General features: G+C 40.8%; 2 protein-coding genes across 2 annotated transcripts; one reads left to right on the forward strand and one right to left on the reverse strand.

Annotated features, from left to right (window-relative positions):
- Nucleotides 1–5,626: 5,626 nt before the first annotated feature.
- On the forward strand, nt 5,627–7,496 carry LOC131470053 (protein FAM180A-like). The gene is made up of 3 exons (XM_058645555.1): nt 5,627–5,826; nt 6,973–7,070; nt 7,173–7,496. Exons 1-3 carry the CDS (start codon nt 5,748–5,750, stop codon nt 7,494–7,496), a joined length of 501 nt encoding a protein of 166 aa, XP_058501538.1. The 5' UTR covers nt 5,627–5,747.
- slc23a4 (solute carrier family 23 member 4) lies at nt 7,493–13,391 on the reverse strand. The gene is made up of 11 exons (XM_058645554.1): nt 13,239–13,391; nt 12,753–12,910; nt 11,514–11,673; nt 10,509–10,690; nt 10,094–10,214; nt 9,830–9,986; nt 9,472–9,725; nt 9,167–9,331; nt 8,947–9,055; nt 8,740–8,835; nt 7,493–8,186 (listed from the first exon to the last, which is right to left on the reverse strand). The coding sequence occupies exons 1-11, from the start codon at nt 13,317–13,319 to the stop codon at nt 7,939–7,941; spliced, it is 1,731 nt and encodes a 576-aa protein (XP_058501537.1). The 5' UTR covers nt 13,320–13,391; the 3' UTR covers nt 7,493–7,938.
- Nucleotides 13,392–13,490: the final 99 nt, after the last annotated feature.

A 13,490-nucleotide genomic window follows, 5' to 3' on the forward strand; every position in this document is an offset into this window, starting at 1 on the left:
AGTTACATCATAATGTGTCCTGGGCAAAGTAAATAAGAAAAATGCAGAAAATGACCTCAAATGGAAAACAACTTTTTTTTGTAAAAGCCCAGTTTGTGTTTATACAATTAAAATATGAAAATGAAATGCAAAATTCATTTTTAAATTTAATTTCAAACATTTCATCATAGAGCAACTCGGTGCCCAACATTTTAATATGATTACCTCCACCAAGGAGATTTTGGTTTTGGCTGTATTTGTCTGTTTGCCTGTAAACAGCTTAACTTAAAACGAAAGGGATGGATTTTGAAGAAATTCTCTGGGGATGTATTGTAAGTTATGGCCTTAGGAAAAACTGAAAACTAGATTTAGAACAATCGGGTTTAACCCAGTGAGATAGGGGACTGTGGAAAACTGAGTGGCCTTGGTAGAGGTGCTCTCCCTCTCTCGCTGAGTGCTTTAATTTTCCCATTGGTTATTCAATTTCAAACATGAAAATTGAAAAAATCACTCCTAGATGTCCAAAGCATTCACTGAAAGCAGAATAAAATCCTTGTATACAAATGTATACTCATCCTATCAACATCTGTGATTTATTTCCACACACAGAAATGCTTTTTCTTTTTTTCTTCAGCCTTTGTGTGAGTGAAAGAAAACCATCGGAGCACTTAGATTTATTTTCATCACAATATAGCTGCTGTTCTCGAGTCCTGATAGGGCTGGATACTTGCTGCAACTCTAACCCAAAATGCATAAACACAGGTCATTCGTCAAAGCACGTAATTGTATTGGGTCCAGAATCTCTCAAAGTCTCTTTCTGTTCCCACACTGCATCCAAATCGCGACCAGAAATAGCAGACTGTCCCTGAAAGTCACGTTCTGATGGCAGTCAGTGGGGATTTCGAACTTTCCCCATTCTGTTTATTGTAGTCATGGCTCTGCTCTTATACTCTGTGTCTATGAAGAACAGATGGACAATGGGTTTGTCAACAGCACCAGCCAGCGATCCGGTCAGGGGGCATGTCTGAAAAGTAAGAAAACGTTGAGTATCTCTGTAAAATCACGAGGGCGGCTCAACGGATCATAAACTGGCTTTGGCCTGAAGACAGCAGCGTACAGGACAAACTGCATAGTGATGACAGATGGTCTGCGAGCATGCTGGGAAATCTGCAGTACCAGGCTGTGAAGTGGCAACTGCCCAGGTTCTGGCTTTGAGCAGAGAAAATGCTGATGTCTTGAGAAAGAAATTTATATTGTATATTTAGGAAGGGATTCAGAGTTCAGTTGAGCTTTCCTGGATGGAGTGGAATTTGACCAAATATTTTCATTAGATCCAAAATCAAGCACAGACAGAATTATGATGTTTATTAACTTTATGTGCACTTTTCTATGATTATTATATTATTGATTAAAAAAAAGTCACCTAAAAAATCTTAGGTGATCTTAACAGTTACAGAGGCCGCACATGTGAAACTTAATTGATAAATGCTTCCATCTAGTGGTAAAGTATGGCGAGTGCAGATATTTTAGATTAAAATTTTTTGGGAGGCTGTGAGGTCAGGAGCTGGAGTCAGTCAATTACTAAAAGGAAGGTCATTGGTTCAATTCCCTGTCATGCCAAAATGTCCTCAGGCAAAACACTGAACACAAAACCCTAAGTATCCTTAGGGGTTGAGGGACAGCTGTGACAACATTCACACATAGCCAACACAGTCACCTACCAACAGGCTGGAGACACAGAGCAGTAACTTTCTGGACTACAAGAACCATACCAATCTTTATGCCTACATCCATCAGAGTAATAATTGGTTGATCCTCCACCTTATCTTCTTTTTATTTGCTCTATTTAATGATTTCCACTTTAATTTCCATTAAATTTATTTCTACTGTGCCAAATCACAACGCACACTATCTCAAGGCTTTGGCCATATTAAGGCAGAAACTTTTACAATATTATAGAGAGCAGAGAAACCCAACAATTCACACAATGAGCAAGAACTAGACATCATCATTTTTTTTTTTTTTTTAACATTTATTAGAACGAGTTCCTTGACAGAGTCTCACACATTATGACAAGTATCAATACTCATATTGGTATCAAACTGATAAAATACAAAATACAAGGACAATAGGTACACCATCTAGCCCAGTTGAACAGAGACAGTATTCTCACCTTAAGCCTTTGAGACCACTGGTCCAGTGTGGGTGGGTATGGCTTAAGCCAATTTACTGTGATCATTTTATGTGCAATCAATAAAAGAACCCTGAGCATAAACACACTATATTTCCCGTTAACGATACAGTATCCAAAATGAGTTGCTGTGGTTCAATTGGTCTATTTAAATTCAAAATCTCACATATTTGTGGCTTCACATTCTCCCAGAATTTTTGCAATTTAGGACAATCCCAGCTATTAACTAGCTATTACCAAAGGAGTTTTGAAATATCTTGCTCTCAACTCCCAGCCAAATTCCCTCCAAATTGGGCTGCTTAAACATTTCTGCCAGGGCAGAAAAACTCACTTTTAACAGGAAGAAATCTCTGACAGAACCAGACTCAAAAATGCGAGGCCATCTGCAACGACCGGTGGGGTGAAAGGAAGACTGGGGGACAGAGGAGAGGTGGGGTAGAGAAAGGACAAGAGGGATGTGAAGTAGAGACAGAAGAGAGAGATCAGGAGCAGATATAGTGTAAAACTGTATCAAGTTATAGATTTAGAGAGGACATTTAGGAATCATTTATCAATGTCATTTATACAGGCAGCAGTAGGGAAAATTATACTGATATCAACTTTAAAGGCGACATAGACCGGAAGCTCCAATTAACGCTGCGTTTGTGTGTGTATCTGCGTCATTACCTCGTTTATGAAACCCTAAAGTTTCAGAACAAACAGTTCAGCCACTGCTGAGAAAATAGGGTTTTATTGTTTTCCTGGGCTCTGCGAAGCGGATCGGCACTTCCTTAATCTGATGTCGTCATCAGAAATCTTCACCACTCCTCTCACCACCGTAGCGCCTCCCGGTGCGGGCACTAGTCCGGGCACATCCGGTTGCGTACATTCAACCGCAGAAGAAGAAGAACTACTCTCGTTGTAGCTGCTGAGATGCAGAGCATCCACCGTGCCAGAGGGGGAGCTGTGTATCCGAGAGCTGGCCTATCTATTACGTCACTTCCAGGTACCTGGCCAATCACAGGACAGTGGGAAAGCTCTCGTTGGCTGGCCAATCACAACACAGTCCACGTTCTTGGGGTGTGATTTTGGTCTGAAACAGCGCGGCTGACGAGAGCGTCAGTGAGGAGATATTTTGATCGGCTCGTTTGCAGCGATTAGGAGGTTTTTAACCATGAAACAAGTTAATATATGTAAGTAGACCTCCATAACTAACATATAACATATATATACAAGCATTCGATGTTGCCTTTAATTAATAATAAATAATAATGACAGTAATACTACTGCTAATGATAATAGCCTTGAAACTGGATCTGGATCCTGCAGCCTGCAAGATGAGGAGAGAGAGAGAGAGAGAGAGAGAGAGAGAGAGAGAGAGAGAGAGAGAGAGAGAGAGAGAGAGAGAGAGAGAGAGAGAGAGAGAGAGTGAGAGAGAGAGAGAGTGAGAGAGAGAGAGAGAGAGAGAGAACAGGAAGGAAAGACACAAACTAGAACAAAATTTCCCCCCGGATGATGCACTGTGTTTACTCAATAGCAATGTTTTTATTATTATTTTGCATGTCACATGAAGACGTTAAATTAAGTTTAATTATCAAGTTAAATTAATATTGGAATGCAGTACATATACCATTTGCCTTGTATGAAGATTATAAGTTGAGATGGGTATAAAAGATGAGTATTGTTCACTGTTGCATTTGTTTGGAAACAACTTTAACTGCAGCGTTACAAACATAAACTTGAGGTAATCAATTACAGCAAATTTTCATTATACAGTCAAAAACAATGCAGAGCTCTATTCTCCACCGAGTCACTCACTCCAGACCTCATTTTATTAAAAGAAATTACTCGGAGGGTTAACAGAGGCCATGTGTTTGCATTCCTCTGCAGCAGCATGACATCCACCCACAGCCACAATCACATCTCTCTGACTCTGGCTGCCACGGAAACTCATCCCGAAGGGCCAGATGTGATATATAATACATGGAAATAACACTAGAAAAAGTAAATGGGTGCTGTGCTCACATGCTGGCATCAGTTTGTATACCCACGGGGAATAAATTGTTGTTAAAATAGTGGTAAAAACAAATAAATCTCATTTTATTTTGCACTTCTTATGAATATTCCTCGGGCTGGTGGAGAAGGTGATGCGGTGCCAGCTGGTGAACAAAGTCTCTCTTTGTGGTTTCTGCATATGTGTTTTTGTCCAGCGCTTTGAGTAACATGTCATTTATAATTAGAAACATCTCTATAGCTTTCTCGTTCAGGGAGTGTGAGCGTTCCATATTTGTCCTGCTGAAGAACACCAACTGAGCTGCTGCCACTGGTCATTCTGGCATCGTCACATGTGAACACACTGTTGTAAACAGCAGAACTTACACTGACCTTATAGGTACATGAACACAGCCCTCACGGGGACCGTTAATGTGCTCTCACACGCTTTCAGTTCTTCAGCCCTCAAAATTGTGCTTGGTAAAAAAAAATGTTTTTCATGGCAAGCTGCTATGAAGGCTGATATCAGACTAAATGACAGTCAGAGTTCAGAATGAGGAGTGAGTGATGTATGCTGGTCAAATCTACATGGTTTGCTGGTTGTAATTAAATTACAGTCTACCATTTAAGCCGATGAGGATCATTAAAATCATTAGTGGTTTGTTTTACTAAAGGGGTAAAAGCAGTAAAGAGAGTCAGAATAGAAAGTGCATGCTGCTGGTGATGAAGATGATGATCACTGAAAACAGAACCTGGTTGACGAATCAGTTACTTCAATTGGTAAAACCTAAATTAGGGCCCGAGGAACCTAAGGTGAAACATGGATGGATCAAGTCAAGATGAAGTTGCGCCGAATTCCACAAAACTTGGTGGGAACTTGTAATAGCCTACGACGAACAAAAAAGTAAATTGGGACCAAGGCCTTAACTCAACAGGAGGTCTGCCATTTTGAATTGGGCATCCATCTTTGCGATTTGCACGCTTCGTAAATGAACAAACTCGCCTGAGCGTTTTTATCGTACCGGCGTAAAAACTATTTGTACTAGACACATCAAAGGCAAAACGCTATCGAAAGGTTTTTGAGGATTCAAAGGGGGCGTGACCACGGCAACCTATAACTGCCCTATAACTTCGCCATACATTGACTGATCACCTCGAAAGGTCAGGGAACTGCTGCACTGCGAGTTTGATTGAGTTAGTTTGATTGAACTGATTAATTTGAGTGTTACCAAATTCATTACATTGAGATCAACAAGATGACATTGACACTAGGTAGTAGTAGTAAGACATCAAATAAAGGTAAGAGCAGAAGAGTGAACCAAAAGGCTGACACTGATGACAACCATCTGAAAGCATTATAATTCTGGACAAAGAGAGAGAGAGAGGGAGGGAGAGAGAGTGATGGGAGGAGAGAGAACAGTCTTGGAGAAGGACAGAGAACACAAAAACGATGAAGGGCACTACAATGTTGTGTGATGCTGCAGATATGCACTGTGTAGAGAGAGAGAGAGACGTTCAACAGAAAGGCACCCTGGGTGCTGAGAGCCAGAGAGAAACAAGAGTCAGACCATTTTGAGCAGACTACTGACTCACTCAACTGGTCACTATGCTTCTTTGGAGGATGGTCGTTGTTGGTATTTTGTACGGCTACACCAAAACAAGCATCACACACGGTCAGACTAAAGGTAAGACTGTATGTTGTTGATTTGTTTCTGTATCTAATTGTTTTTCACTGTGTAAGGAGAACATTTAGTGGACGTTTTTATGTGTGGAATTAATGTAATCGGGTGTTCACCGTTGTGTGTATGGGATGCAGAAAAACATGTGTTAATTGCCCTGACCCTTACATTTAATCCCAACTCAACATCCTAGCATTTATTAAACAGTAATTAAATTAATCTTGGCCGAACATTCTGTGTCCCTTGGCTCAGATGCACTGTTAAACCAGGGGAAGAGTGATCCTTGTGTTTTATTTCTTTCCAAACTGCAGTGAAGTTTTGACAGAAAACAGAATAAGAGACCAGAGGAATCATAGTTTTGCCACGAGATTGACCTCATCATATTTGCTGGATGAAAACATGCCTTATGTGTAATTCTATTATTGCTGGGCAGTGCAGAAGAATTCCTGCTCCAATAACACGACTGTGGTAACTTTAACAGACACAAGAGCAAAAATATGTTATAGAAAGTTTTATTTATGTATGTGAAGGTTTAAATGGACACTTTGGTATTTCGGAAGTGTGTGAAGTATTATGGGGTACTTATTCATAGTCAGTGTCTCACCCACAGGTGACTGCCCTCTGTGTTCTCCCTGTGCTGAGGCTAGTGCAGGCTCAGTGAAACACGATTCTGAACAGGGACAAGCAAAAACACATTTTAGCCACCTGACGAAAGACTCACCCGATTGAAATCCATGTCAGCTTAAGCTTGTGGCTAACACCTTGTGACTTTAAGGGATGCTGTGAAAATGACTGGAATTCTAAGGCCATGTAGTGCACGGTGAAATCATCTGGACCCTGCTGCGTCGTCCATGCGTCGCCCATGTGTTCCTCCACCTTTGAAGTTTCGAGGTCATGTTTCATTGCCTGCAGAAAAGTCATCCTTATGTTCAGGGTCCTCTGGGTTAAAATGCACGGTGTGGATATGATAGATTAACTGCAGCATGTGACGATGATGGATCTGGGTGTTACGTGTGCCAGACCATCAGCACATACCAGTAAAACCTATATTTTATGGTCCATTGTAAGTTTTTTTGTTTGATGTTTGTTTTGAGGGGGAGCGTTAACCTAAAAGTCAAGGTTTTAATTTTTCCTTTTTTCTATATTCACAAGCCCTGTTTCCAGCTGTGAACAGAACAAAAAGAGGGGCTGCGATTGTGACGAGCCCCACTTTCGTCAACTCCTTCAGTGACGTTCATCTTTTGTTTGAGGTATATCTACAAATACAGACATTTTCCAAGTATAAAATCAGAAAAACTCAAGGTTGAATTATCACTTACAGCTATTTACTCTTTTCATTTGACCAAATACAGATCCTATTGACTGGCATACACTTTGAGGACAGTGGAGAGATTTCAGTGAAGGATGCTGAGCTGGCTTCGCTGCGCAAGACACAAAACCTGGAGATCATCTGTGAGGAGATCGTTCCCAAAAGTCTAACAGATATTTTGAGGCTCAGCTCAGACCTTTCGACTCACACTGGTCACCTGCATGAGGAGGATTTTGAACGCATCTTGCTGACCTTGGTATACATCACCCAGCAGATGGTCAGCTCCACTACAGAACAACAACGAGATGCTTGGGCAGAGTCTTTTGTGAGTTTGTACAAAGCCATCAAGCAGGACCTGACAAGTTGAATGTTTGAATGAGCTTTATAATTTAAAAAAAAACAACAACAACAAAAAAAAACTGGCAGAAATTGTTAACACAAATAGGGAAATTCAAACTTGACTGTATATACATTAAACTACACAATGGATTCATGTTGAATGAGGCATTGAACATCCCGGTAATTACTTACATTCACATGTCTTTTCAGCGTTTGTTCACCTGTGTGTGATCACAGGAGTGACTGACAAGAACCAAGAAAATCTAATAATGCAGTTGTTATTATTAATATGCAGTTCTGATACAAGAGGTCATCTGCAATTAACACTCCAAAAGGTCATGTGAAGTACTTTGCACCACATTGTTACAGTACAATGGCTTCAAAAGAAGACATGAGGTACGAACTGAGCTGGCTCTGAAGGGAGTCTTTTGGTAAAGAAAAAATACCCAAAAATGGCATGGGTACACGGCTCACAGAGCAACTCCTACAATGATCTGAGGCGGATCTGTGATTCCCAGTTGCTGCTTTGGCTCCAGTGAGTTAGTATCCAGAGGGCCGGACACATCAGAAGGGCAGAATGGTATGTACCGGAACCAGGAGGGCAAGTAAGAGTTGATTCTGAAGGGAAGGTTGTAGACTTCTCCACTTTCCAGTGTGTTGCTGGAGTCGTCCTCGTGAGCCTTGTTCCAGGCGAGAATGCCACGTTCATGCTTAGATCCTGTTGGACACGGAATAAATGTGTTCATACAAGTACAGCTTACTCAACATCACTGACTTGGTTTTCATAAATATGATGGAATGTAGTACGCTGACAGTGTTTTCAATAGTGTTATGACAATAAAGTTTACCAACCATAGGAAATGTTGTATTGCTGTATTTAATATTATAATAAATAAATGATGTTGTTACAGACCAAGATACGACTCTATTGATCCCAGGGCAGAAATTCACAAACTACTCTGCAGTAAATAAACATAATTAGCCCCTCCTTTGGGAAAAATGGGTTTTCCACACAAATAAATAAACCATCAAAATGAAAATAAAGCATCACTATGATATGAGGAAATGTGTTTTCCTCATATCAAGGTTAGCTCACGGCTGATTCTCTGAAAGACAAACAAATGATCCGGCACTGACATTGACCCAACTTCAATTACTCTTTAACAAGTAACTATCAACAATCAATTGAGTGTTGGATCTTGGTTAGAGATCTAGTCTCGCTCCAGATTTTAGTATTGAGATAAATGAGATAATAAAAAACAGACCCATACCTGGAATGGTGTTGTCCAAGATGAAGCCAAAGAAGCCTCCTACAAACATACTGGTTGTCAGAAGCACCTGCAGCATCTGGTCAAGTTCCACCACACCTGAACACAAAACAGTGTCAACATTTATACCTCTGTTCCAATAATTGAGTACAACAATACCCGTTTAGTGTTTGTCCAGTAAAATACAGTCGTTAAAGGTTCTTCACACACCTGAAGCAATAACATTGGGGTTCTTTAATATCCAGTTCGGAATGACCAGACCAGAGAACATGGAGAAGCCGAAAATGAAGATGTTACGAGATGAATTCATATTTGCATACTGGGGGAAAAGAGGAGAGATCATTATTTAACGTCCAGTTTTGTTTAAGCAGTATTTAGGTAGTTTGAACTCAAAGAAAAAAAACATTTCCAAAATGTTCTTTTCATTTACCTGCAAGTTAGAAACCCCAGCAGCAGAGATGACACCGAACATGACCATGAACATCCCTCCTACCACAGGTGAAGGGATGGTGGTGAAGATAGCCCCCACTTTACCAAACACACCCATCACGACCATCAACACTCCGCTTGCTACTATCACCATGCGACTGCCAACCTGCGGAATGTACCAACACCTTATTTTAAAGTCATTCTAAAGGCAACTGACAACGGTTTGAATATCCACAGTTTAAATTTAGAAGTCACACACTACAGCTTTGAGCAAATATTTTCAAGTCTGTGTAGAGTAGATCATACCTTTGTAATACCAAGGGCTCCAACATTCTCGCTGTATGATGTGGTACCATTGCCTGTACCCCAGGCTCCAGCCAACAGGCAGCCCAGTCCTTCAATACCAATCCCCCTGTTGATGGCATGTCTAGGGGGAGGCGGAGCACCAGAGAGCCTGGCACAAGCATGGTAATCCCCCACAGACTCTATCATGGAGGAAATAACACCAGCTAGGATACCAACCACTCCTGCCAGACTCACAGTCGGTGTGCCCCACTGGCCTAAGTTTGAAATCAAACAAAAAGAAACCACACCATTTAGCATAGAATACTTTTTCTGCAAATTGTTATGACAAAAACATTAGTCCAGTCATACAGCCTCTTACCTGGGTATGGAAAACTGAACCACGGAGCTTTGCTCATAACATCTCCCTTTAGATCAGTGCGAGCCAAATAACCATACTGGGACGGGTCAGTAGGTAATATGTTGTAGGTTGTCAAAATGTAACAGATGAGCCAAGACAATGTGATTCCAAGCAAAACCTGAGGAGATGTAGAAGTAAAAAAAAAAAGTTGATTTAAAAAATAGTTATGTTGTAAGTCTTGGAAGCCTCCTGGCAAACAAGGAAGGCATACTGTTAGATACGTACAGGGAGAATCTGAAAGATGTAAACACGGGAGGTGTGCAGTTTCTTGTCTTTGCTGTACGTAGGAATAGGAACGGGTATATGGCGGAGGTACTGGGAGAACAGGATGATCAGAATTGTGGTCCTGTGTGAGAGAGAGATGGAGCATTGCATGTTAGAAACTGTGCTGCTTTGTAGAAAAAGCTGTTGTCGAGCAACTTTTAAAAGGCTTTCCCACCCTTCCAAGAGATTCAACATGTATACAGATTTCTACTTTTGGCTGCATTTGAGGCAGGCGTGGAGGCAGATTTAACATAACCGATAAAACATGCTTACGTAAACTGGCACAAACTCCTTTTCCAAAAACATCCAAATGTAATAAAATGTTACACTGTAGCACAATAATGCCCATTTTTATGATTTGGGGGATTTTACATACATGGCAGAAATGCCCCAGTGGTCTCCGGCACTCGTTCCAGCTGAGTCAAATAGAGACAGTCCGATTAGAGAGATGGTGGGAGCAATGGTCAGAGGTCCAATGAAGCGCATGAAGAGACCAATGAGGCCTGAGAAACCAACAAACACCTGGAACAGCGAACCCACCATAATGGAACCCTGGAGCTGGAGAAAGACACAAGAATGAGGGAAGACAGATTTATTTGTATTTTTACGCATGGGTCCAACACCTATACGAAAAACAGAGCACCACCTTACCAACAACGATTAGCTCTCAATGGATAATGTTATATTATGGAGCAAGGGTTCAAGCTAGCATGAAGTAAGCATGCATAATTAAATTGCTGTTACGCAGCTTGAACGTTAAACTATGAACATGTGTCTCAGTGATTGTGTCTCAGTGATTTGAGTCAACAAAGATCATACACAATTTGTATGATCATGAGTATGGATTTAATCTTGGGGACACATTTAACAAAGGGAACATAATGTGACCTAAATTGACAATATTAATGTCCCTATAGAAGTCCACGTTTGGTCACTGTCGTAAGGACGCAGTACGAGGATGTCACTCATGACATAGGAACTTCCCATTAGAGCCTCTTTTGTTTTGTTCACTGCCCTGCATGAGAAATGCAACAGCTAGCCTACAGGGTGAATGCTATTCATTGTTTGTATATGGAAAAATAACATAGTCCCTTTGTGTCAAAACAAAAACACCAAAAAGGTTGTCTACTTTTGTCTATTGTTCACTTTAAAAAAAAGTTTTCATAACAGCTCAGATTATTCTGTAAAGATGTGTCTGCTTCTGCCGCATGATGCATTCAACCTCATTTACAGATGTAGTTATGATGCACTATGGAGATCCACTCCGTTTGTTTACACCGCCATGTTGGCAGGAAAAGCTTCGACAAAAATGAATGGCACCAGTGCCATTGTCAAGTCATCAGAGTTCTCTGCATGCTTTAAGATCAGTGGGATAACATACTGCTCTCATTCGACTCTGCCACACTTCGGTGAATTCTGGAGAGGTGGTGTCAACCAGGCTTGCATTTTGGGTCCAAGCAGGACAAGTCCACTCTGGCATGGACAGCATTGCCATGGAGGGGGCCAATAATGTGAAAGTGCCACCTTGTAGGATGGGCAGCCTGGAAATAAAGATATTAAAGAGGTTAAGATACATCAGTTCAGTTAAATTAGCACAGCATTCACAACCATCCTTTACAGTCAGTAAGTAAGTAAAAAAAAATTAGGAAATTTGCAAAGCTCAAGGTAATAGTACAGACACACTTTTAAAGAGAGTGTACAGTGTACACTGTTTTTAGTACTTTTTTCTTTTCTGTGGAACAGAAAATTGCCATTGAACAAGCCGATTGTTCTCCTTTAAGCTGACCTCCAAGTATTTGGAGAGACAAGAAAGCATCAGTGGTGCTGTGCCAGGGGAATGTGGATTTAGCAGGAACAAGATTCCAAACGTAATAAGATGGAAATTCTTTCCCTAATCCTACTGTGGCACCAATATTCAGGCAGGCTGACTCCACACGCACTTTGTCAAGTGGAGAACTCCAAAAAAACAAGGTTTAAAGTTTGTAGCTTGCAATTAAATCATGTCAGTTCTGCCGTGTGTACAAGTATTTATGGAGGTCTCTCTGTTAACGTTAGATCACATGACATTATCATATCAGATCATCGTTACACACTTTGTGGAGATGCAGTAGGAAGACAAATAATGAGAATAATGTTGACATGGACAGTAAATGGTGAGTTTTAAGCAAATAAGTAAAACCACATATTTATATAAGGGGCCCTGTAGTCTTCTATAGTCAGACACCGAGAGGCTTCACCTTTTTGGAGCTGCCATGTTGTCATTGGATGAACTTATCATTGTCTAATTAAGGCTCAAAATGTCCTCACATTTGAAAGCATCTTTAGGTTCAACCATTAATATCTCCCCTGATATTTCAAATAGAAGCTGTGTCCACACAGTAATATGTGTTGTTCGTCATTGTAAGGTATACTGAATCAGATACACAGTTCACAAGAGGTTAAGAAGGAAATCTGAGGTGTTTTTCTGTCACAACAGTTAATTACGCTGTACTGCACCCTGCTGGATTTCTTTTGTGTAAAAAACATATTTAGTTGATTCAAATTAATTAACTTTCATGCATTAACTGGCTACACACAATTGCAATTGCACAAACATATATTCATGACCTCAGCACCTTACCTAATTCCAAAGGTGACTTGCAACAGAGTGCAAATACCAGAGACAAGGAAGATGGTGCTGATGAGGTGGCTCTGTGAGAGGCCATCATGTTGCAGACACAAGCTCTGAGACAAGATTAATGGGATAGCAATGATCCCTCCAAATGCAGTCAAGCAATGCTGAGAGAAGGGGAGAACAAAGACAGGGGAGATTTACATTTATTTTGTCACTCATGTGTAATAAGGACAAGAGAAGACAGTAAGAATGGACAGATGATCTCAAAGAAGAAAAATAACAGTGTGTATGTGCAAATAATAAAACTAACTCCACAGACTCAACTGTAACTGTAGCAAATGTCACATTTTTTCATGTGGAAAGGTCACACAACATCAAACGTTACAGCTCATGTGATTCTGTGCTCATGCTTGGATGATATAACATCAGCAACAGGGGAAAACAGGGGAAAAATGGGAGAGGAATCATTGTCAAACCCCTTTGCTGACATACCTGGATGCCTAGAATGATGCACAGGTACCAAGGAGGTACGTCTGTTACACAATATGCTAGCTTGTTGTCATCTGCGTCCATGGAGGAGTCCAGCTCTTCCTCTTTTTTCGTGTCAGGTAGATCACAGAAGCGTCCTTCAAGCTTCGATTTATCGGTGAAGAGAATGGAAGACAGAAGGTGACTCAAACATACGTGTGCAATGATGTCATGGTACAGATACGGGTCAAACAACAAGATGCCTCAACATGCTTC

Source organism: Solea solea, chromosome 12 (genome assembly GCF_958295425.1).
Source record: "Solea solea chromosome 12, fSolSol10.1, whole genome shotgun sequence".
Taxonomy (NCBI): Eukaryota; Metazoa; Chordata; class Actinopteri; order Pleuronectiformes; family Soleidae; genus Solea; species Solea solea.

Excerpts from the sequence above, each read along its gene's own strand:
- slc23a4 (XM_058645554.1), bottom strand. The coding sequence starts at position 13,319 with ATGGACGCAGATGACAACAAGCTAGCATATTGTGTAACAGACGTACCT. Across the intron at positions 10,215-10,508 it reads CACTGGGGCATTTCTGCCAT|GACCACAATTCTGATCATCC; the intron begins GTATGTAAAATC and ends TCTCTCACACAG. Across the intron at positions 8,836-8,946 it reads CCCCAATGTTATTGCTTCAG|GTGTGGTGGAACTTGACCAG; the intron begins GTGTGTGAAGAA and ends TTTTGTGTTCAG.
- LOC131470053 (XM_058645555.1), top strand. The coding sequence starts at position 5,748 with ATGCTTCTTTGGAGGATGGTCGTTGTTGGTATTTTGTACGGCTACACC. Across the intron at positions 5,827-6,972 it reads CACACACGGTCAGACTAAAG|CCCTGTTTCCAGCTGTGAAC; the intron begins GTAAGACTGTAT and ends TATATTCACAAG. Across the intron at positions 7,071-7,172 it reads ACGTTCATCTTTTGTTTGAG|ATCCTATTGACTGGCATACA; the intron begins GTATATCTACAA and ends GACCAAATACAG.